Below are 23,745 nucleotides of genomic sequence, written 5' to 3'. Positions count from 1 at the left end.
TTTGCCGCAGAAACGGGACGAACGTTTCGTAAACTAATGGGAGTAAGGGAAATATATTTTTGCTTTCCTTTTCTACTGCGTATAATGAGAGACGAATGAAGTGCGCTCTGGTGTTTATTAAGTTCTCCCACGTTGCATTCATACAGTACGTCAAAAACTAAAGCGCAAAGTAAAACAAAAAACACAACTGAAACTTGTTTATGTACCACTGTGAGAATGCAAGAGGAGGTCCTGAGTGTTTTTAACTGTGATTTTCGCACAATTCTGGCGCTTTTGAGTTAAAGGCGTTCGTTCATCAATTGGAGGTCGTTTTATGAGGTTCATGTTTTCAGTTTAAGGAGTCCGGTAGAGTTTCCCCGAGGGCTGCGCCTGCTTCATTCAAATCAAATGATCCATATCTTAATATATAAGATTTTAGTTACAAAGCATTTTCTTACAGAGAAAGATTTATTTATATTTCTAATATAATTATATATTTTGGCTTTAGCGACTTTTATTCTAACAAATGGCTCTTGCTAAAGAATATATTTTCCCCTTTTCAATGCAAGCATGACGTTATTTTCTGAATCTGATTCAAACGCTGGTTTCAAAGGTGCAAATCTGTCTTTTTGAAGTGAAGTTTGGGAAATTGATCTTGATCTTGGATGTAAATTCGTCTGGATCAGTTTTGAATCCGCTTGCATCTGAAAAAATTGCATCATATTAAGTGTTCAAATCTAACAGACCTTGTTGTTTTCATGCACATTTATATAGTCTTCATTATAATCCATTTTGTATTCACAAACCTCATTTATGACACAATTTTCTTTCAGTCTGTGCGTATTCATATGTAGACCTTCACATTTACAAATATTCTTTATTATGAATCAATGGACCGCATGGAACATGCAGAACAAACGTCTGTGGAAACTCTTCGTAACCGTAAATCCCTTAGTAAAAAAAGTCGTCGTGTTTTCCTCCAGATGGAGTTCTGCAGGTGGTTTGTGCGAGTCAGGGAGTCAGTATATGATTGTTCCAACTGCACTTTCTTCTGTCGCATCTGTAGTAATGAATGTTCCCAAGAGTTCGGATGACATTTGTACAGATGACCATATCACTCAGACCTCCCGTTATGAATGCTGGCATGTTTAACATATGATTTTATGACAAACACATTCATCTTACGTTGAGATCTGACTTCGTCGTCGAAATGCGAAGATCACGTTCTCTTCTCATGGTGAAGCTTGAATACAGAGAGCGTTTGGGAAATAGAACAGAATGCAGATGCACAAAGGGATTTGTGAAATGGCGATGTGATGCCTTCCTTTGGTAACAGGAAGGTTCTGGGGTGCTTTAGGTTTCCATACCCGAGTACCTTCATCTGTCCTGAGAGACCATCACAGGGTTTATTGAGGAAGTCAATCAGTGAGCCGAGAGAGTTTGTGCTTATGATTTACTTTCTGAAAACATTTCAGTATCGCCTCCTTAAATGACTCTGGAGAAATACAAATAATCAACAAATGAGAGCGCAATTGATGAAACACATGAAGAATCTGGATGAGTAAATGAATGTAGATTGTAGAGGTCAAATGTGGATTTGAGTAAAGTGATGGGAATATTTGAGATCTTCAATAATATTGACTTTTGACTGCAGACGAGACAAATCTGAGCTCATGGTTCCACAAAGAGCTATTTAGTCAAAGAACCATCTCTTTCTTAAACACTTAAAAGTAAAGGTGCTTCACGATGCCATAGAACAGGGGTGGCCAACCCGCGGCTCGCGAGCCTCATGCGGCTCTTTAACTAGTTTCATGCGGCTCTTCAAAGCTTCAAATCTTCAGCGTCCCTTCCGCTCACTCCACCCTAACTGTGTGTTCACACCGGGCGCGAATGAGGCGTCAAACGCTAGTGATTTACATGTTAAGTCAATGTAAAGACGCGCTTGCGGCGCGAATGAGGCAGCGCGAAAGACGCGAATTGCGTTAGTTGAAAAATCTGAACTTTGGCGAAAATTTGCGCCACGTTAACCAATCAGGAGCCTGCTCTAGTAGTGACGTAGACGACGTAGCCCCTCCTATGAAGCGAATTTCACGCGCGAATAGCACGAATGACACAAAATGTTCAAGCGTCCAACTACTCGCGAATAGCGCGTTTTTGACGCCTCATGTGAACACACAGTAACATCGAACAGGAATTTCCAAAAGGGACTGAACTTCGCAAGAACAAGTTAGCAAACAATGTTAACTGTTGAAAATTACTGATATTATCATGTTGGTGTGGTTATTTTCATTAGATCTGGCTGAGCAGAGGTCTGTGAATGCGTGCATACATGATTAAAAGATGATGTTAATGTTTACCCATGTGTATGATGTGGCTCTTTGCAGTAACACAGAAAAAAAAGTGGCTCTTAGTCTCTGACTAGTTGGCCACCCCTGCCATAGAAGAACCAACTGAAGAACCTTACAGTTCTTTGTGGTGAAAAAGGTTCTTCACATTATAAAAAGGAAAGTAAGAGATGGTTCTTCGAAGAACATTTGACTGAACGGTTCTTCTGTGAAAATCCTTTTAAGCACCTTTACTTTCGAGAGTGAAGGTTCTTCTGAGGTTAAACGCACTTCTATGGCATCGAAGAGGCTTTTGATGCAGCTTTTCTTAAGAGTGTGTGATGTTTCAAACCTCACCATTATTGAGTTGATGTCGGTCCGAAGAAATGGGAGTTGACAAGCAGACAAAGGAACAGAAATGCATCAATGCGTTGACTTGATTTCAAGCCAGAAACGGAAAGACACTTGTAAATGGCCATGTTTGTTTTATTGACTTGTTTTGGTCAGGTTGCTGGCGTGGGGGTGTTTTTAAGAGCATGTGTCTTGTATAAGGTTTCGCTTATAGCCTGCGTGTTTCTACTAGCGGTCTGAACGTATGGCTTTCACTTGTGTGCAGGAATAATCTCATTTCAAACGCCATCGCTTGTTTTATCGAGCTGAAGTAAACGGACTGGTTTTAATGGAGTTAATCCTCTCGTTTTTTCTTTCCACATTGCACTTTGCCATTGAGTTCCACGTCTATATTCTTTGATTCTTCTGAGTGAGGAATAAAGTTTACATGCGAACAAGTACGAGCCATGTCAAATACATGTTTGGAGAAGATTGTTTGTGTGGTTCCTACTGAAGCACGCTGCTTTGAGCTACTGTAGGTGAGGTTTCAATTCGACATGTACGTGTCGTGCGAGTAGACATGCCTTACAGTTTTTCCTTTGTTTTTTTAAGAAAAGAAAAAAAAGACGTAAATGGATTGCATATTTGGATTTTGTTACTCTCTCTTATATACAGACAAGTAATGAAGGGGTGCAAATAAACATTTTATATGAAACCTGTACTGCTCGATGTCATTTTTTGTGTCTCCACACGCAATTATTCAAGAAGAATTATTTGAATGCACACACGGTCAATGATGAACAATTAGACTGTTATTCCCAGCGCATGATTCATTATTGCATTTATAGACGTGAATCATAACTGACTACTTAATTATTATTAGAACGCTGATGCCGTTATATTTGGTTGTGAAACTGCATTTTCCCCACACTATCTCTCACTTTGAAAATGTTTTCTTTTTAAAACAGGGAATGAAAGAAAATGGACGTCTTCAATGGATGCAAGCATGTATGTATGAATGTGTTCACGCACATGATTGTTAACTTACATTGTTATGTACGATAATACCTCGGCATGCGTCCACGGAATGGTATTTATTGCTATATTTAAATGACGACTTGGAAACTAACCATAAGCGTCCTCTTTTCTTGATCCTCTTGTCATAACTGTGGCTTAGAGGTATGAGTCATAGAGTGACGTGGGTCCCTTTTATAAAATAAAATATATAATATATTTTTCTAACATTCTACATGACTTTATAGACCCATCGCTTCATAAAGTCATGTGACCACGGTAATAATAACCGCGATAACACAATGATAATAATATCGATGATATTGTTACATCCCTAGTTATTATACAGTAAAACATCTTGCCACATACCTGTACATTTTCATCACATTAAAACATTACAAAATGAATCACATTTCATATCAATACAGTTTTTTTATTACAGTCATTATTTATTTAGAATGTGACGAACTAACCATTAAAAACTAACAATAATGACATTTTCTCAATGCACATTTTTTTTTCTTTCGGTCTAGTCAAATACAAACCTAAAGCTCTGTTCTCAAACCTACAGTCATGCTTTTACATACTGTAGAAAGACAATTGTCTCCATAGCATTTGAAACTCTCTAAACAGTTTGGTTACAAAATGAGATACAGTATTATATGTTATCATGTTTTTATTGTGTTAGTTAGCTGTATGTTTGAGTTATTATGGCTTGAATCAAAACAAACCGACTGTATTTTGATTGATATTAATGGGAATGCACAACACATTTTGGAGCAAACTCTTAATATTTTTTCAGACAAAGTATTCATTCATTCACACTTCCTTAGACTGTCTTTGCTCGCACATTTTCTCAACATGATTCAAGTGTGCTGTTCGTATATTTCTTTTCAACTAGAAATATGCAAGTATATTTTCAGTCCTCTTCTCATATGCATATATACGTGATATGCATGAATTTGAAATGTGCTTCTTTTTTGAACAGATATAGGCAGCTCGTGTTTTGAGACGAAGTACTATTTATGGCGAGTCATGATGGGAAATCAAAAAGCTGTGATATAAATTGCCCAAAGAATGTGATGAATTATGCAGAGCATGCAAGTATGAGTTAATCGGGAGTTACAGATACTTGGCAACCCTTAAGAGCGCAGGAACATCTGAGGGTTGCCAGAGCAGTGCTCTGTCTAATCTGCTTTCCCAGAAACATTTTTCAGCCATGACATTTATGGCATGCCAAATATTACAATCTTTCCTTAAAAACAACATTTGGAATCAGTTCCATCCTGACTTTAGTTAAGAAACAGTGGGCGGTAAACGGGGCAATATCAAGGTCAGACTGTACAATGACTCTTTTAAGATACCCTTCATACGGTGTATGTAGACTAATTGAGAATACCCTCAGACTTACAGATAATAACACAAGAGACGGAGGAATTCCCATGGATGTAAGCCAACTTGTAATACAATTAAATCTGAGTTTTCAATTTTCCATTCCCATTAGAGATTACAGACTAAATGAGATCTTGGTTAATGAATTTCAAAAATAAGTCAAAGACGTTTCCCCGCCGGAAGATTGTTCCAAATAAACGTGTCCTTGTTTTAGATTAGAGACACGAGGCAAAGTTGAGGCGAGAATCATCACGCGGTCTTAAAGAGACAGTAACACTTTGAATGAATGCATGAAACTAATAACCAGGACCCAGATGTCTCATGTACATTGAAAAACACTGTATACAACAATCTGTATAGCTGGCAGATTATTTACACTTTACAGGTTTTACACAAATTAGGATTTTGCTTTGCTGAAAATATCTTCATAAAGAAAAAAGTTAATCACAGAAAACTTCTTTAACAGAAAACAAAAATGAAACGGAATCCATAGTATATAATAGAGACTATAACTTCTAAGTTGGAATGGTTACAAGGCGGCATTTGCATGGATGTTATATTTCAGGCAGTAGCGTATTAAAAGTGTTTTATCCACCCTGTATTTTATTTGTTCAAAAAGAACTATTTTACAATCACTAAACGTTCATTTGTTATAGAAATGAAGTAAATTTAGTTCAGTCGAACACTACAGATGGATGAAGACGCGTCTGCTCCATCAGGACGATGGAGCAGAAGAAGGTTTGTTAGTATTTCTTTGTTTAATAACAGGGAATTTGTTTTGTTTTTATTATGTTTTTATTATAATAACAATTATTGTCTGCTTATATTATGTTATGTACATCTTATTTGTTTTTATTCATAAAGCTATGTTAAATATAAGCGGGTTTGTCATAGTACTGTTTTATTGTTTATGGATTATTTGTTAGGAATAAAAATCAGCAAACATTTTGAGCATCATTTTGTTAAAAGAAAGTGTAATCCAGTATGTAAAGATGTCATTTTAATGATCAAAAATGTTGTCAAATGTTTATAAGTCGGTGGAACATAGCAAAGCCGCTACTGATTTTAAATAAAAATAAATGCACAATTTGTCAAATTGTTGAGTTGAACTCCATCTGGTTGTTCTGTATGAGAACACTGAATATCCTCGATATTAATAATCCCCATCTGTATTTTGAATCGCTCTGAAAAAACTTTTTGCATCATCCTTCAATGTTTCTCAGCTCGGTAAAATGAAGCTGTGCCTTTAAAAACGCTATAAGGAATGAGAAGAATGAATGCAGGTGTTGGATGCTGTTCTCCTGGTTTTCCGGCTCAGTGGGATATTACACAGTTATGTTAAAGTCTCTAAAGCGGGCTGTATTATCAGTATTCAGTGTGCATAATACAACTTGAAAATATGAGAAAGTTGAGCTGTTGAATAGCACAAAGTTATGGGCATGTTGTGAATATGAATGAATGTTGAATATGTATGATGCTGATGCTGATGCTGCTGCTGCTGGCTTAAACTGTGACGAGAGGCTTTTATCAGGATAAAGCAAAGCTGTCTTAATGAACTCTTTCCAAATCATCCTTCAGGAGTTTCTTCAAGATCTTCATGCTGACAAATAAGTATAATTATATCATATTTATGTATATAATATAAAGAATAAAGTGCATACACTATACAGTATGTTAAGTGTACTAGATTTGGAATTTGGATTTGGAAAATTTCACTCACATATCTAAGATTCTTGTAGATTTGGTAGAAGATGCTGTACAGGTTTAACACGACATGCATGTACTTACATTCATACATATGAAGAGTTTGCTTCCAAAATGAGATAACGTTAGTGAGTTTAGTATTTATTTGTTATCATGGCTTAAATCAAAACAAACTAACTGCAGTTTAGCTGATATTATTTGTAATGCACAATAAAAAACAGAGTTATCTCACTAGACAGAATGACTTTAACAGAAACTCTGAATTTGCAGTCCTCTCTTGACCTTTCGACCCGTCTGTGACATTAGAAACATTGCAGTGTTTCTTTCACCTGGGTGAAACATATTGAACGGGGCTGACAGTCCCGTCTCAGCAGTAAGAGCTGAATGACTGTCATTATTCTCCTTCTGTTCCCATGACAAACTCACTGTGTATCCCCCCAACACACACCCCTCCATCCACCCACCTCAGCAGGACAAAGAGAAAATCATGAAGCCTTTCACTTCTCGCTGGATGAGAGAGGACTAAAAAGCCTCCACGGCAGAGAAGGAAAATCCCCACGGAGAGTCCGCAGACAGAATCCTAACGGACGCGAATAGTGCAGAAATCAAGACTTAACACACGATAAATCATTCTGTAGGAAACACGCTTCATTTCACATGATCATTTTTCAGGATTCAGTCTTTTCATTGTTTTATATTAATAAGAGCAACAGCGTTGTTGTTATTCACCCAGATATTGTGCGGGCTCAGATGTTGCTCTTTCTTAGCTCAGGAGATTTAGTTTGTGTTCCATTGAAGTCTCAACTTAGTCTTGCATGTTGAAAACAGAAAAAAATACAGAAACGAATTATTGATCTCGATTTAGAGGTCAAATAATCTGCAAATGTGATGAGAAATGTTTGAGATCTTCAATAATATTGACACATTGGACATCTCTTCTCAAACTATCGACGGACACATTCGTCACATTTGAAAGTATAAAGGTCAGAATCGTTAAAATAACTTTTGTATTCATCGCTTTCGTGAAATTTATCTCAAAAATACAGATTATGTTGAACGAATGAGAGAGAGTAAAAGTGTCAGTCAGATAATGAACATTTCTTCTTCAGTCAGTCGAGGCAAAAGCTCATTGCTTGACTAATTGTCGACTCCGCTGGGTAATTTATTTGCGTTCGCAGAAACAGAAAAGACGTTTCATGTGGAGCAAATGTCAAAAGAGCTTTACAGCAGCTCTCTGGTGATCGGGAATAATACGAGTTTTAATTGAGAAAACACTGGTTTACTTTTAATTCCTGTTGGTATTGTGACACGTGAATCCTTATGAAACGATAATTTGTTTAAATACACAATTATTCTAAAGTCTTTTAACTGATTATATTATTCTCTTTTTCATAATTAAACACAAAATCATTTTATACAAAACATAGTCCTTGGCAGTGCTCGGATGGAATCAAGTCTTATGGGGGTGGGCAGACTTCTCAACCATTTCAGTCCAGAAGTCTGCTTTATTCAGGAACAAACTTGAGTGAATCCCACATTTCTATGCCCCAGTCATTCACGAAACATGGCAGCGTGTATGTGGCCGTTGGTCTCAGCAGCATGAAAAACACATTTAATCACATTCTGAATGGATTTGACAGTATACAGCACAGAAACCGCACAATGGGTACTGCTTCATAGTTACTAAAAAGCTGTCACTCATCTTCATGGAGATCTCTAGCACCCTAGATCCAGGCCTAATAAAAGAGATATAGTGGAAATATAAATATAGTGGAAAGATAGCTCAGGGATTAGAGCATGACGCTAGAAATGCCAAGGTCGTGGGTTGGATCCCAGGGGATTGCACATAGCCTACTTAGAAACACATGGGTAGTGTAATCAATGTAAGTCGCTTTGGATAAAAGCATCTGCCTAATCCGTAAATGTAAATATATAAAGAGAGAGAGAGAAAATGACCCCTCAAGAAAGTAGAAGCTTCCTCTTCCTGGCGTGTGGCGGGGCGTTTAGTATTTAAAGGGACATGACAACTAGCCCATAAACAAATTTAATATAAATTATTGTAAATAATCAATTCACAAAATGTACCATAAGAACCCCCAGTCCCCCTTCAACTCGAGCACTGCTCCTTGGGCTATAAGATGTTGCATATAGAAACCGTCTTAAGTACGTGCGTGTGATTCATAGAACAAATGTACGCACAGAATACCCCGTACGCCTCTATCAGATGTGAAATCTGTACATTGCAAATGATCGTGAAATTGCGCACATTAATGATGTATAATTAATGTTATAGATACATGAAAGAAAATAATGACTTATATTTCCAAAAACCTGCAGCACTCGGACAAGCAAAGGTGCGCATTTCATTTTCACAGAAAAGCAATTTTGATTGATTTCACCCATTAAAAATGATTTATATTTGCAGCAATTTAGTTTTCAATATTTAGAGTGGTATACGTTGTTTGTTCGAACATCTGTTTGCTGCCTAGACAACATGATAGTGGAAGTATTGTTGACATCATCCGTTGTTTTTTTTTCTTCTTCATTTTCATGTCTTGTATTATTCTCTATTAAAGTAGCTTTGAAATCATTTCAAGCTAAGAGACGAATCTAAAAATGGTTGAGACGAATCTCAATGAATATAAATGAATATTTGAGAAAATCTTAGATTGTTACACAGTGTCAGCTTCAAACGGGTGGAAAGATTTTACATCATGAGGCCATAAAGCAGAAAGATATATCCATATAGCTCAATCGTGTTTATTTTCATGTCATTTGGTGGTGATCTTTTCTCTCTGCATCTCCCGGAGGTCTCTGGATCCCGGGCAATATTCTGAGCCGTTTGCTCTTTTCTGAATGGAGTTATCCTGGGATTTGTTTGAGCCGATCTTCCCGCTGGGATGTCAAACTCCCAAAGGCCCCCGTCAATACCTGAACTATCCAGGCTTTGACTCGGACCGTTTCTTCAAGCTCCGTCTTCAGTCACAGCTTTTCTCTGGATTCTCCTGTCCTACTTCTTGTCATACGGGACCCCCTTCGGCACCATTTTTAGCAATGATCGCAATGTTATGATGCTCGGCTATTTATCTGAGTCTCACAGGATCTTTGAAGTGCCAGTCTCTGGAGAATTGATATGTGAGGATCTGCGTAATGATTTCTGGATGGTTTTATACATAACCCTAACAAAAGTGTTATTAAAAATAAACTAACAATAATAACATAAATTAAGTCTCAGAAATATACTTACATACATACCAAAAATACTATTATTTCAGTTCTGCTCTGAACTAAATTGACCCACGAAAAGTGCACTTTCAAGAAAACTACTAATTAACACCTTCATTTTCTGAGAAGAACATAAAAAGTAAAAAGCATGATAGCATATTAAAGGATCTGGCAGACAGAACGCCTGTTTGTACAAACTGTGGAAAACAAAAGCTATAAAAATAACATACATCACTTAAAAGAAACTGTGGAATGTAGAGCAAGAAATAAAAACCTAAACACAAAAAAGCGGCCATTGAGGTTTAAAATAAATCTGAATTCCTCAAAGCCATGAAGAGAAATGGTGGAACATTCTCTTTAAAACTGAATTAGGATGAATGCACATTTCTTGAGAAGATAACCGAACGGTACATCAGTGGCTGGTGGTTTATTGGGAAATGTGCGCATCAGCAGGAGAGAAGAGGAAACTGGGGGTAAATTGAAGCATTTTGCGCTGTGGGGGGGACGACAGCGGGTGGGCTCTGTGTGGATGGGTTGCTTTTTTCACTCTCGCACCTCTGAGGAAGAAAAACATCTGGCGAGCTCTGGGCAAAAGGGACAAACTCACAAAGAGGACTTTAATTTTGTAGGTTGTGACATAAAAGCGTGCCATGCATTGCTTATGTTGAAGTTTTTTACCTCGGCTCAAAGTAAATGAAAAGTTGGTGACAGCAAATAATAATAATAATAAAGCTTAAACAATGAAATGGAAAGAATGAAAAGCATTTTTGAGATTTTTTCAATATCACAATTATTGATCCTATAGACTTTACTCATGTTTAAAGTATAATTATGTTTTAACTGTAAAACGTTTTCACATTTAATAAATACCTAAATAGGAAGATACAAGTATACTTAAAGTGCAGATATTATAAATAAAAAGTAAACTAAACTACACGATGTTAAGTTCACTTATAAAACCCTTTTTAGTTTACTGAGTGTATACTTCAAAGTGTGTTCACTAACAAGTTTGCTTCAAGTATTGAACTAGGAAACAGTATAAGATCACTTGTATTTACAGTACAAACAATTTCTACACAATACTTAAAAGTACACTTAAACTACAATCCTAAAATAAACTAAAAGATGGGCCCTTTTGGTTACTAGTGTACTTGAAAGAGTGCACTGCCCGTACATTAAGATTAGTATGCTTACTACATATAGTACACTTAAAATAGACCGGACATACATTTGAAAAGGAACTTGAAGAAGGGACAAATAGTTCAATCATTACATTACTTTCCTGTTTCTAAGGCAGATGAAATCTTCACAGGTCTGGAGACAGTCGAGTGCCGTTCCTCAGACACATCAGTGATGGATGGAGGAGAGAAATCTCCAATGTACACTTAGGGAATAACACAGACAATCTTTCAGGCTTCGGTGAGGTTGTTACCGTCCTGTGCCCAGAGAGCCCCGCAAGCATCCGCTCTCACCGCGGTATTACATTTGAAATATACACAGACGCTCACTTTATTTTATTTCAACTGCATGTTTCTCAAATGAAAACAACTGTTCAGTGTCCTGTTGGAGACTTCGGAAATGGACAGAAATCTACTGTTCTGACTCAACTTTCAAGTATAATGGGAATGAATTCTTTATTTCTGAGAAGAGATGTCGTTCGTCCGGCTCAAACTTCTGCCATCGTTCACATCCACCATGACTGTCAGGAAAACACATGCAAATGAAAACAGGTAAAAGTGGCTTCATCTGAAGAGCCACATACAGTAAGCCACCCTGAACAGATGTTTCATATGAAATTTGTTGGCACGTCCATGACTTCCGTTGACCGTCTAAGGCAAAGTCTTCATTTTACATTCTTTGTGCAGAATGGGAAAGCGCACGTTTCATGGTCAAAACTGAAAGTCTGAGAAATACCAGACAGTGTTCAGGGGAAAATACTTTTACAAGAACCCAACGGTGCTGTGAGGAATATCCTTCCTCAGGTCTGTGAGTCATACAGAGAGAGAGAGAGACGCTCGGTTTCTCCAGACCGACAGGGAATTGGTCTGACTGCTTTGAAACTCAAACTTTGAGACAAACCCAAAGCTCTTCATAGTTTAAAAGTACACTAACATCAAGTCACGGTATCTTATTAGAATATAATCATGTACATTATTCAAATGTATTTACAGTTTTCATTGTTGTAAAGCAGCGTTACATACATCATAATAAAAAAAATAATACTCGGGGGAAATATTTAAGAGAATATACAGGATTAAGATTCGTGGTATTATTGCAAGTTTTTCAATATGTCAGTGGATTGTCAGAAACTATATGTTATTCAATCAAATTATATTTATTAGGTAAATTACAATATACCAGAACAATTTGCAATAATACCAAAACGTGCGGAAATAATAGATTTGTTAAATATGTTAACGTGCATGTGTGTTATTTTTAAGGATTAAGATGCTTTATGTATGACCTTTTTATTTACTAGGATCCTTCCTGTAGAATTTTCTTAGTATACTGTCTCTGATATTCATCATGAATACGGTCCCTGATCATCTCGGGTGATAGGGCTGTAGAGCATTTTCAATCTCTTAAAAAGGCTAAAAAAAATCTCAGAATGACTTTTGACTTAGTACAAAACTTATTCAAAACTGTACAATTTTGATGAAATTCTTCAGTAAAATGATTCAGGATCTTGACAGCTACACGAGGGAGAAGAACATGTTTTATTATTGCATTGGTTCAGCCGGCTACATGTGCAAAACAAACATAAAAACCAAGAGTCACGTCACGTCATGTCACACATATCTACTTTCTCAATATATCTGTATAGTATCTCGCTCTGTGGCCAGAATAAATATACTGTAAATCTCTATCAAATGTGTTAAGGTGCGTCATACGCAATTCCAGAAAGATACAGTGACAATGTCAAAATAAAAAACAAACAAACAAAGTCAGAGGTCATTTAGGTACATAGTACCAAAGATTTCAAAAGCAGTGACATATTGCATCTTTCCATTAAAGCACTCATATGAAGTGCGTGGTTTGAATTCAATTAATACAGATTTCTTTTCTGAAAGGTGTTGTTTTGATAAAGCGCATTATTCAAAGGAATACAATTTTCGCTTAACTTCTTAGTAACCGGTTACGTTTGTAATAAAAACACTTTGTTATTATAAAAGTTTCTCAGTTCATATTCATGTCAGTTTAAAGTCCACAATGCCGTCAATATCCTCCGAGTTTTGTCTCATGAATGGCGACGGCGTTCAGCATAAACTTAGGTACGTTTCTGCGAGGATAAGCAGTCTTTGGAGCGGGACACCCCTGTACGGTCCACGTTACCCTGACAACAGTGGGAAAGAGGAGAATATCAAGAGCATGGCCGGCGAGAGAGTCTGAACCACGCTCGTGCCGGAATTCGGCCGATCAAAGTCGTCTGTTTGTGGGTGATGGTATCTGTGATTGTTGGAATTTCCCAGCGTCACTGTGAGACAGAAAGAGAAAACATTAGTCAATCCCACAAACACGTCCGATTCAAAGCATGTTTTTAATGCGATGAGGATAAAAGATAAAGAAGATGCAGTGATCTTTAAAAGATAAAGAAGTGACTCCAGAGACTTTCAGACTTTACAGCATAAAAAGTTAATCTCTGATCTCCCGGGTGCAAAAGAGTCTTACATTTACATTTCAGACCTGATATAACACAAAGTTTATTTGATGAAACGCTCAGTTCTGGTCCTTGATTCTGATTGGCTGAGCTGAGTTCTAAGCCGTTGTCCTGTCGGTTTTAAAGAAGAACCCTATTTGCCCACCGCAACTTTTAATCGCAAATCACAAAAAATCTCCACAAAATCCCGTGGGGACTATACTATAATACTGTAGATTCCCAGAGATCGTGCCAGACACAAGCCAAAAACTACAACTGCTTCACAGCCTTTTATACAAGAGTTATGATCTGAAATGCTTTCAACAAATATTTGTGCAAGTCTCGTGTTTGTTTAAACACCAAGCAGAATGGATTTTCACATCACACAGTCATGGGAAAACTCTTTGGTTTTGGCTACAGTATAATGATCCATAATAAACTTTACTGAGGTTAGACGATACATATGCAAAGAGCAAACAAGAACGAAAAACAATCACACAAGATTCCTCCTGGACATCAATGAGATTAATATAATGAGAGCGAAGTGTCGTGTATATTTCTCAGTCAGAAATGTGACAAATGTCTCATTCATTAGAGTTTGAGAAGAGATGTCGACAATGTGTCAAACTGAGCTCAGATTAGCAAATCTGTAAAAGTTTTATATTATTGAACATCTCAAACTTTTCTCATCACATTTACTCAAAATCCAGATTATCTACATTCATCTACACCTCCAGACTCCTCATGGATCTAGACAATGGCACTCTTATTTGATTCTCTTTTTATTCTAGAGAGAAACATCAGCGACCAAGTTGATATTTACAGTAAATGAATCAAAACTGAGAAATGAACGAGCAGCCCTTGAGAAAATGAAATTGCGATTTACATTTTGTCATGTAAATGAAGTGTATATTCTTACACCCCCCCTGCTGGAGTCAAGTGTAAATCACTGGCATCCACCGATCAGCTTTTGTCAGAAAAATCTGTGTGGACTGAAATGAAGGAGCTATTGATCGTCTCTTCTGACGCCTTCACACGGACGGATGTTTTAAAGGCCGATCAGAGACACTGGCTGGATATTTGGCAGCCCACAGGTCCAGCTTAAGAGATCGATCCTCGCTCAGCTGTATCTCGGCCCTCAATGAGACGCCGACGCCTCCGACACGAGGAAAACATGCCAGTGGCAGTCGATGTAGAAATCTGGCCCATGCTGGTGTCTTTTTCTAAGCTCATGGCAGGTTTCAAAGGTTTGCCGTGCTGGTTTGAGGGCATACAGAAACAAACAAGAAAAGACAGCGGGAGGTCGGCGTCTCATCTGAATCACGACTGTTCGCTTGATATTTCAAAACGTGATGACAAAAACAGACGTGTGATGAATTCTGCGAAACAAAGGGGTGATGATGAGAGATGTCGAGGGGCGTTCACGTTGAACGTGATTACACGCTGGAGGTCACGAGGTCGGGCACTATAGAGGGCTAGTAGGAGTATCTAATAGTTCTAGTATGATTGCAGTCATCACGTCATGATGCTGCACATTTGCATAAAGTTCCATTAACGTCGTCACATCATCAATGACATCACGTCACCTCGTTTCACCAACTGTGCTGAAATAAATATCTTCTGTTTACTGTGGTATAAGATGGGGGGCAAAATCTGTTTGGTTATCTTCATTCTTCCAAATATCTTTCTCTGTGTTCATCAGAACAAACACATTCATACACATTTGGAAACGACTTGAAGGCAAGTAAATGATGACAGAATGTTCATTTTTGGGTCAAACTTAAGGCAACATCCATTAACGGGATTTGAGTTTTAGTAAAACTGTTCATTTCTGTGAGGGTCAGACACGGTGGTGCTGGCATACAAATGACTGTCGGTCCACAATCTGATCGCGTTTCCTACAAGAACAGAATAAATATCAGGCCGAGAGAGGAAAGACAAATGCGTTTGGATGCGGTCAGGAGTAACAGCTCATGCATCTTAGTGTTTGGTTAAAGGTTCTCGATCAATATCTTTCCAATTACGACCGAGTTCCTACAGGTTTGCAGTTAAAAAATTGGCCACTCCATCTCTTTTAATTAACTCTGAATCAATCGCCCGCATTTACACTTTTACATTTACATGTGCACGTTTCTATTCATACATTCGCAACCAGCCGTCTGCGCATGTGCAAGTTTGAAACCATCAATATATCATATTATTGATTTTTTGTTCTGTAGATGAATAGAAGGAGATGTTGCGTTATTATTTTTCCAATCTTGTTTTCGTAGTTCACAAGCAACTGGACCAATCCAGGCTATGTTCTGAAGCTGATGTAATCGTCTCGACCGGACCGACCTCATGTTCTGCATTCTACAGACAAAAATAGCAACAAATGTGTCCATTTTCCTTTTAAAAATCCTATAAAATGAGGTTTAGTGCCAGAGCGGCTTCAGATAACACGGCAAAGACAAAGTCGGATGCTGATGTAAAATCAATGCGAGTTAAATCTCGCGGACCTCAGAGAAAAATGATCAATAACAAAACAAGCAGGAGGACGAAGAGAGACGAAGTGAGCTGCGATCTATCCGTACTGTATCCACACTGAAACAAACAACGACGAATACATGCACACAAATGCATTCATGGTTCACCAGAAATGGCTTTAGGTTAATAAAGTACAAATGTGAAAGTACACAAAAGTACATTGGAGCAGTGAATATAATTTGAAATTGTTCTGTGTTGATTCGGGTCATTTAATAATTCATAAGACTGCAATGTAATCTCTCAGCATGAAACCGCTCAAAGAGAGAAAGTGTTCACATTTAGATATGCAGAGAGTAATTGACCTGAACAAACACGACACAAAAGCATAACTATTCTGTTCTGGACCTTATTCTGTTCAGCCCTGTTGACATTCAACACATCAGTTATTGAACATACACCGCAGGTAACCATAAAGCACAAACAACAAATAATCACTTAAAACAAAATAATCTGATTAATGAATTCTATTTATATCGCGTTTTTGGAAGACATCCAATTCAAGGTAAATAATAGAATGCAAAGATGGCGCATGAATTCGGGCTTCAATGATCACTGCATTGCTGTGTCAGCTCTCGGTTTCAATTTCAGATTTAGCAGCGTGGAGGCGGGGCTAATTTGCATATTCGTGTATCTGTTTATACTTACAAAGCTAAGATGTAGAATTACATTCAAGCTATTTTAGCAAAGGAACAAGAATTTTCACAAGAATTACATTTTATGTAATTGTGATGGTCAAAGATTAGTTTTAAGGGATGACATGATCGACCACAGGGGGACTTTAAAGTTGTGGGTCGAAACAGCACAAGCCGAAATATTTACCAAATAATTATATCGGCTGCTAGGAAACAAGGCAACAAGTGCCCTGGATGAGCCATCTGTGTTAATAAAGACAGAAGCAAGATGAGCGGAGAGAGCCCTGGAGAACTCTTGGAAGGATGGTTTGAGGTAGTCATGCAGATCAAGGCCACATGAGATATTCTGTGAAAGCTGGCAGAAATCTTCAACTCGCCCCCTCTCTCCGGCCCCAGTGTCCCTCCTCAATTAATTTACACCGCCCGGCAGGATTGCCGCTGAATATTGCCTTTGTGAAATATGGCTGTCACGCCGGACGTGTTTTCCCGGCCTGTGTTTGTTGTGGTTTGATTAATTCTGCAGCGAAGGCTCATTGATGTGAAACGTTTATTGTAATGGCTTGTGAATGAGGGTCAAATGAACAATCTGTCTGATGCGTCTCGTTTTCTAAGAGTTTAAAGCCGAGGCTTGCTATCGACGCTGGTGTTCCTCTGGCTCAACTGGAGAACAGGGTCACAGGTTCAACTCCCAGGGAATGTGTTAGTGTAAATACAGTACAGAATAAACACACAACAAACATCATCTGTGGACACGAAATGTTTGGTTTTTCATTATCTAAAGATCAAAAGAAGTGTTACCATTGGTTAAAATACTGTACTGTTCAAAGAGAAGAAAGTATTAACATAGTTTACCTTAATATTCATACACCGTAAAACGTTGCTGTAGTTTGCAGCAGGTTTTCCAGTAACTTACATTTACATTTAGTCATTTAGCAGACGCGTTTATCCAAAGCGACTTACAGATGAGGAAACATTGGAAGCAATTATAACAACATAGGCAACTTACTGTAGATGTAATTGCAATTTTGTTTTAAGCATAAACCTGCCTATTTCTTATATTTTCTTTCATGAAACAAGACTAAGTATCTTAGGTCACTTTTCTTGTTGTGTAAACGAATGTTGTTTTTTCGGTGCTAATGACACCAGTCTTTTCTTTTTGAATCTCAGAAGTCAAAGTGTTTTCATTTTGGTAAAAGTAAACTTTAACTCAAATTAAAAGCAGTACAATAGGAAAGTACTTAAATCTACGGTAAGTTACCGGCAAACCTGCTGCAAAACTACAGCAAAGTATTACAGTGTCAAACTGAAGTATTTACTATAGTAAGATGTAGTAAATTGTTGTTTATTATAAAAACACAATACACCTTGTCAATGCATAGAATATTTTGTAATATTAACTAGAGTGAGCTGATAAAATTTTATAAATATAGTAGACTGTAGTGCGTTACAAAAAACACTACGCTGTTAATGTAAAGAATATTCTAAATATCGAATATAATTAACTGATTAAATTAATAAAATCCTGAAATACTCTTTGGTCTTTCCTATAGCAAATTGTAGATGATTGTTGTATATTATAAAAAATCACCCGCTTTGTAAATGTATACTAGAATATTCTGTAATATCAACTATAGTCAACTGATCAAATATTATAGTATACGCTATAGTAAACGGTAGTAGGCTGTGGTGTGTTACAAACAAATACTACACCGTTAATGTACACGAGGATATTCTGTAATCACCTGCTTTGTAAATGTAAACTCGAATATTCTGTAATATCAACTATAGTCAACTAATAAAATGACGTTAATACTGCAGTTTGCTTTAGTGTTTACCGTAGTAAATCTGTCAAAAACAGTGTAGTATACTTACTGCATATACTTACTATAGTATAATATGTTTATACATTTTACTATGGCTTAGTATAGTGCATATTTGAGTACACTATAATGTTTCTCATGTGCACATTTTAACCTTATACATCCTGTTAAAACAATGGTTACTGGATGAAAAAAGCTCTGATGAAACTTTGCATTTATAGTGTGACTTTGGAAGCCTTATCTGTATTTTCATACACACGCATATAAACCAACAGTAGTGAAGACTTCAGTCCTGTATAAACACACACTGTAAGGATGATGTAAGCGGCACGCAACGCTGCGTGTTCACATTCATCTGAATCAGTCCATTCATTCAGTTTGGCTCATTCCGATGATATTTGTTGGATTTTCCTCTCATGCGTGTAAAGCTGTTAAATATGGACGTTGCTGTCAGAATTAGCCACTATTTTCCCAGACAGAAAAATGCATTTCTTACTTCACTTTAACTAATGATGCTGTTTGCTTTATGGATGGGCTTCGCACGAACCGTATATCGATCATTCTTAATGTGCTTCTGATTGCTCACCACCCAAACAAACGCGTTTATATTTACAAGTGTTGCGCAATGATTTCATAAGCGGGAAATGAGAACAGGACACTTTACATGAACACTGTACCCGCTAAAGCACCCTAACGCTGAGAGGTTTTCCTATTCCACACAAATCCAACCAGAGGAAAATGTTAAGATCTCCTCTGAAACTCTTCTTCTTGAGGAGATGCAGATGAGACGTCAGCAAAAGCAAAGCTTCCCTTTGGCTTCCATCTATTCTCATTTATGTCTATGAGAAATATTAAACAGATCTCCTCTGTGTTTTTCTTTCCGGCCAGACGAGAGTGAATTGTATTTACATTGATATTCAGAAGGTGATCTCACCGTTTGAAAGTGCACGGACACGCAAACCTTCTCCTACAGGGTTTTGTAGCTCGGGGTGTTACACAGCCATCAGAGTAACAAACTTTAACACAGAAACGTCTTTTAAAATATGACTTTCTACAGTGCAGGAAAAAGCAGTTGCCAGGCTGAATAAATGTTGGCTTCTGTATATTCTGGTAAGGTAGAGGCCAGAAGACGTGACACACATATCCCTCCACGCTAGATCTCCAGGGCCATTACATCTCTGTCAATCACAGACACCCGTTACAAAAACTTGGCTCTGGAGTAAGACTCGACCTTGCTGATGAACATGAGAGAAATGATTGAACTTCAAGTGTTGGAAGAATAATTGAAGCGACACGTCATTCATCTACTCCTGACTTCCATGAATGTATTTTCACGCTGGCCTGAGGGAGTCCTGATGTCTTTACACAGAGCGGTGGAATCTATATTCTACAGCCCATCTGGGTAATTCTCCTCAGAACAACATCACTCGGGATCTGCTCTTGAAAATGAAGAAATCTGGGGAATTACGCACATCTGCTCATGCAGGACATCGACTCAGAAAAGAGAAGCATCGAGTTGACATGAATGCAACATTTTAATAAATGTCCACCGATACGAGATGCCCTTTAAAGTCCCGGCGAAATTAAAAATGAAAATGCATATTTTTTCAAGAAATGTCGCAGCGTTATTGAAAATAGTTGATCAATGTGGTTCATCCTCTTTTTTAAATTTGTGTGTCCTCATAATCTTCAGTTAAAATCTGAAGATGCACTTCCGTCCTGTGGTGTCTATCCATCTTGAATGACGTATGTTAGTCGGCTTGGGCGGAGCATCCGTTAACTCCTCCCCTTCAACTGTCAGTTAAATTTCAAAATGCAATGGGTGTTTTTATACAGCCACTCAAATCGCAGAGAAAGACGAAAGCCACGCCCACTCATTCGAAATGACATTTTACTAGTAAATGCGTCACAATACTTGAGTAAAAACGGGTGCAACTTCTGTTTCACAGGGACTTTAAGACTGGTTCAAACCATCAATGTATATGATTGTGGAAGCCCACAAAAAATAAATAACACAATATATTATAGTATGTACTTTAGTAAGGTGTAGTAAAATCCTAACGTACAGTCTTTTTAATCTTACTATAGTATACTAAATACTACAGTGAATGTGGTAACACGTTATGATAAGGTTGTATATATTAGAAACAAAATTTAATTGTTCACATCAATACTATAATAAAGCTACAACAGTATAATACAATTTACTTTCATTTACTATAGTAAATGCTATAAAAAAAACTATATTCTTCTCATGTGGGAGGACAATAATAATAAATATTTATTATTTATAATAACAAATATATTTATGCACTCAACCATCTAGTGTATGAAATTCAGAAGAGCGGTGTCGTCCCAAAAGGAATACTTGAACATTTAGCACCTTTCCTAAACATGTTATAGATATTCTTAATAAATGGAGCACAAATTTAAACAAAATAATTCAGGTCCACACATTAAATATTTTCTGTGAATCCCATGTAAAGTTCCAAAGGGTGTTTTGTCTGTAAAGGTTTACGGGCAAACTCGCAATTTACTGTCGAATGTTCACAAATAAATGAGTTCCCACTCATAATTCGGACATTCAGGTGATTTCTCCCATAGTACAAGAGACCAGTTAGAAAAGCCAATAGACTGGTCCAGGCAATAAAAACAAGAATGTTCATAACAGTGTTCTGACCACAGTGGAAACGTTTACGCAGCAGAGAAAAACCTGCTCAGAAGTGACCCAACAAAACTCACAGAAGACCAAGACCATCTGGATTCAACTTCATCCACATCAACTCAACACAAAGACCTGACTGGAGACGACGGATCTATTTATTTATATAAAGAACATCTGTACACACATCTAGAGTTTATCACGATGAGCCATTCAACAAACATCTGCCTTCACTTCCAGTGCTGTCCGCCCAACATCCAACTATCCATCTGGATGATGGTTAACATTATTATAACCTACGTGACACGAATGTGATTTCGAAGGCGGAGGGAGTTATTCAATTCTGATGAAAAAGATTACGAGGACACACACTTGAATCGCGCTCAATAAGATCATGAATGACTATTAAGAAACAAAAGTTCGTTTTTTAATTTCTGGTGAATAATCTACATCCGTGTGTTTGCTTTACAGACGAGCCATGATATCAGAATATTTCACAACACGTCTCTCTTGTAGCCCTTTAAAAGCGGCTCAAACCTTCTTGAGATTGTTTGAATAATTCTTGGTCTCACATGAAAAGAGAACGTGGAACCGCAGGATCTTCATCTGCTCATTAGCGCCGCGGCCTCGCCGGGATGTTTTCCGTCTAAATCACGTCTGCGTAATATAAGGAGCCTCTCACATTTACTCTCTTCTTTCTTCGTGTTAACCTCTCATTAACCTTTTTATTAACAGCCCTGGCACTCGGATCACGGCGAGACTCGCCCCGAATTCATCAAACGCCCCGGCACAATTCTCCTTCGCCTCATTAGACTGATGTGCTTTGAGAACATTGCGCTTTCGGCGTCAGGTAATACGTTTCTAAAGTGCCCGCATTTGTTTGTCTAAAATCAGGAGGAATAATTGCAGAAAACATTTGGCCTTTCATTGAAAATTGCTCGCTCGGGCGGCACAACAAAAACAGAATAGATTGAAGCGCGTCCGCTTTAAATGGATGCGCTGCGAGCACTTTTACACCTAATAGTTTGCATTTCCAGCAAAGTTGTGTTTTGTGCGTGAAACGCGCTGTCATTTCTTATTTACTCAAAGCTGATTTATTTATCTTCACTCAGTAAGTAGTCTCTCTCGCCGCTGCCGTCTCCAACAGCAGCCAAATATCAAAAGCCTGAAATTCTGTTTTATCTTCCACACTTACAATGTTCTGAATTTTAATGATGGCCACTTTTCTAGCTGTTCCGTCCGTAATGAACTCATCAGACGGCCGGCAGTTGACGCTTTTCACCATGTGGCGTTGAGAGAAACAAACAGGACTTTTGTGAAATGACTAAAGGAGACTAAATAAGGTCTCGCACGTCTATTTTGAGCCTCTTTAGCCTTCAGCTAAAATCCTGAACGGCTTCGATGAATGTTTCATATCGTCCCCGCGCGCTGCTTCTTTTTCAAGTCATCTTTAATTCACTGTCAAAGAGAAAAATATTCACATGAAAGACATTCAGTCACTTAAAACGATTGATAAGTACTTAACAGCAACAATAAAATAAGTTATACATATAGGATATATTATATATAGGATATATGAAGAGTTTATTTCCAAGTCTAAATCATGTTTTTTCATTTAATATCAATCAAACTGCATTTGGTTTGTTTCGATTTAGGGGCGATTCACATTTCGCGTCTCAAACCGCACAGAAAACGCAAGCCGCGTCTTTCTCTAGTCAAATGAGCCGTGTTTGCGGTGTGGGTGTGGATGACCATTTATAAACAAAAGAATGAAAACCGTGAAGCTACACACAACACACACCAGTAACTCCATGAATTAAATCCTAAATAACAACAGACCGTTCTTCCTAATCTTGACTTGTTTAAGACACGTCCCGCTCTGTATTTTTACATCACCCTGTGTTTCTGTCACCAATGACGTACAACATCCAAACACACTGATAGCTGCAAAATCCCTCAACACATTTCTGTCATCACACACAATGACTAATATACATTACTGTCATAGTCTTGGAGTCTGATAGGTTTGTGTTTATCTTCGCTTCATTTCATGGCTCTCCACAGCCCTTTTTTAGTGAGCTTGTAAACTGAGAATCCAGGCGGCCATGTTTTTGAGAGCTGCCAGAGCTCTGGCTGTTATAAATAGTCAAGCCCTGGTCTTCAGCGTACAAGTGGGATTTTCAGAAGCAAATAATTTGATTCATGACATTCCTTGCGAGGCCATTTATGGTAGGAGACAGGTACGGGTCGGGCCGGAGAGCCACGGCTTTGAAGTCGGTACAGATAGCAAATGAATTCCATACGATTCAAAATCCATCTCGCGCCCTCCAGCGCTGACCATTTTAGGTCATGACAGAACAAGAATGTTCTCCTGCGCTCCAAACACAAGTTGAGAGTCATGAGGCAGAACTTTCGGATCACAGTGCATCTAGAAATGTCAAAGTGAATAAACCACTTATGAGTGTTTGCAAAAGAAAGCAATATTAGTTTTGTTTAAACA

The 23,745-nt window shown here is 37.8% G+C and overlaps 1 protein-coding gene across 2 annotated transcripts in view; it reads right to left on the bottom strand.

Moving 5' to 3' along the window:
* Window positions 1-12,666: 12,666 nt before the first annotated feature.
* gpc5a (glypican 5a) overlaps window positions 12,667-23,745 on the bottom strand; it is a 101,131-nt gene continuing 90,052 nt past the window's right edge. The window contains exon 8 of one of the 2 annotated variants that reach the window (XM_079463355.1): window positions 12,667-13,443. In XM_079463355.1, coding sequence (XP_079319481.1) covers window positions 13,298-13,443 — 146 coding nt within the window. In that variant the 3' untranslated portion in view covers window positions 12,667-13,297. The remainder of the gene's footprint in view (window positions 13,444-23,745) is intronic. The other variant, XR_013787082.1, reaches the window with a different exon arrangement.

This window comes from Barbatula barbatula (assembly GCF_947034865.1).
Source record: "Barbatula barbatula genome assembly, chromosome: 8".
Classification (NCBI taxonomy): Eukaryota; Metazoa; Chordata; class Actinopteri; order Cypriniformes; family Nemacheilidae; genus Barbatula; species Barbatula barbatula.
This window is presented reverse-complemented; position numbering and strand designations above follow the sequence as displayed.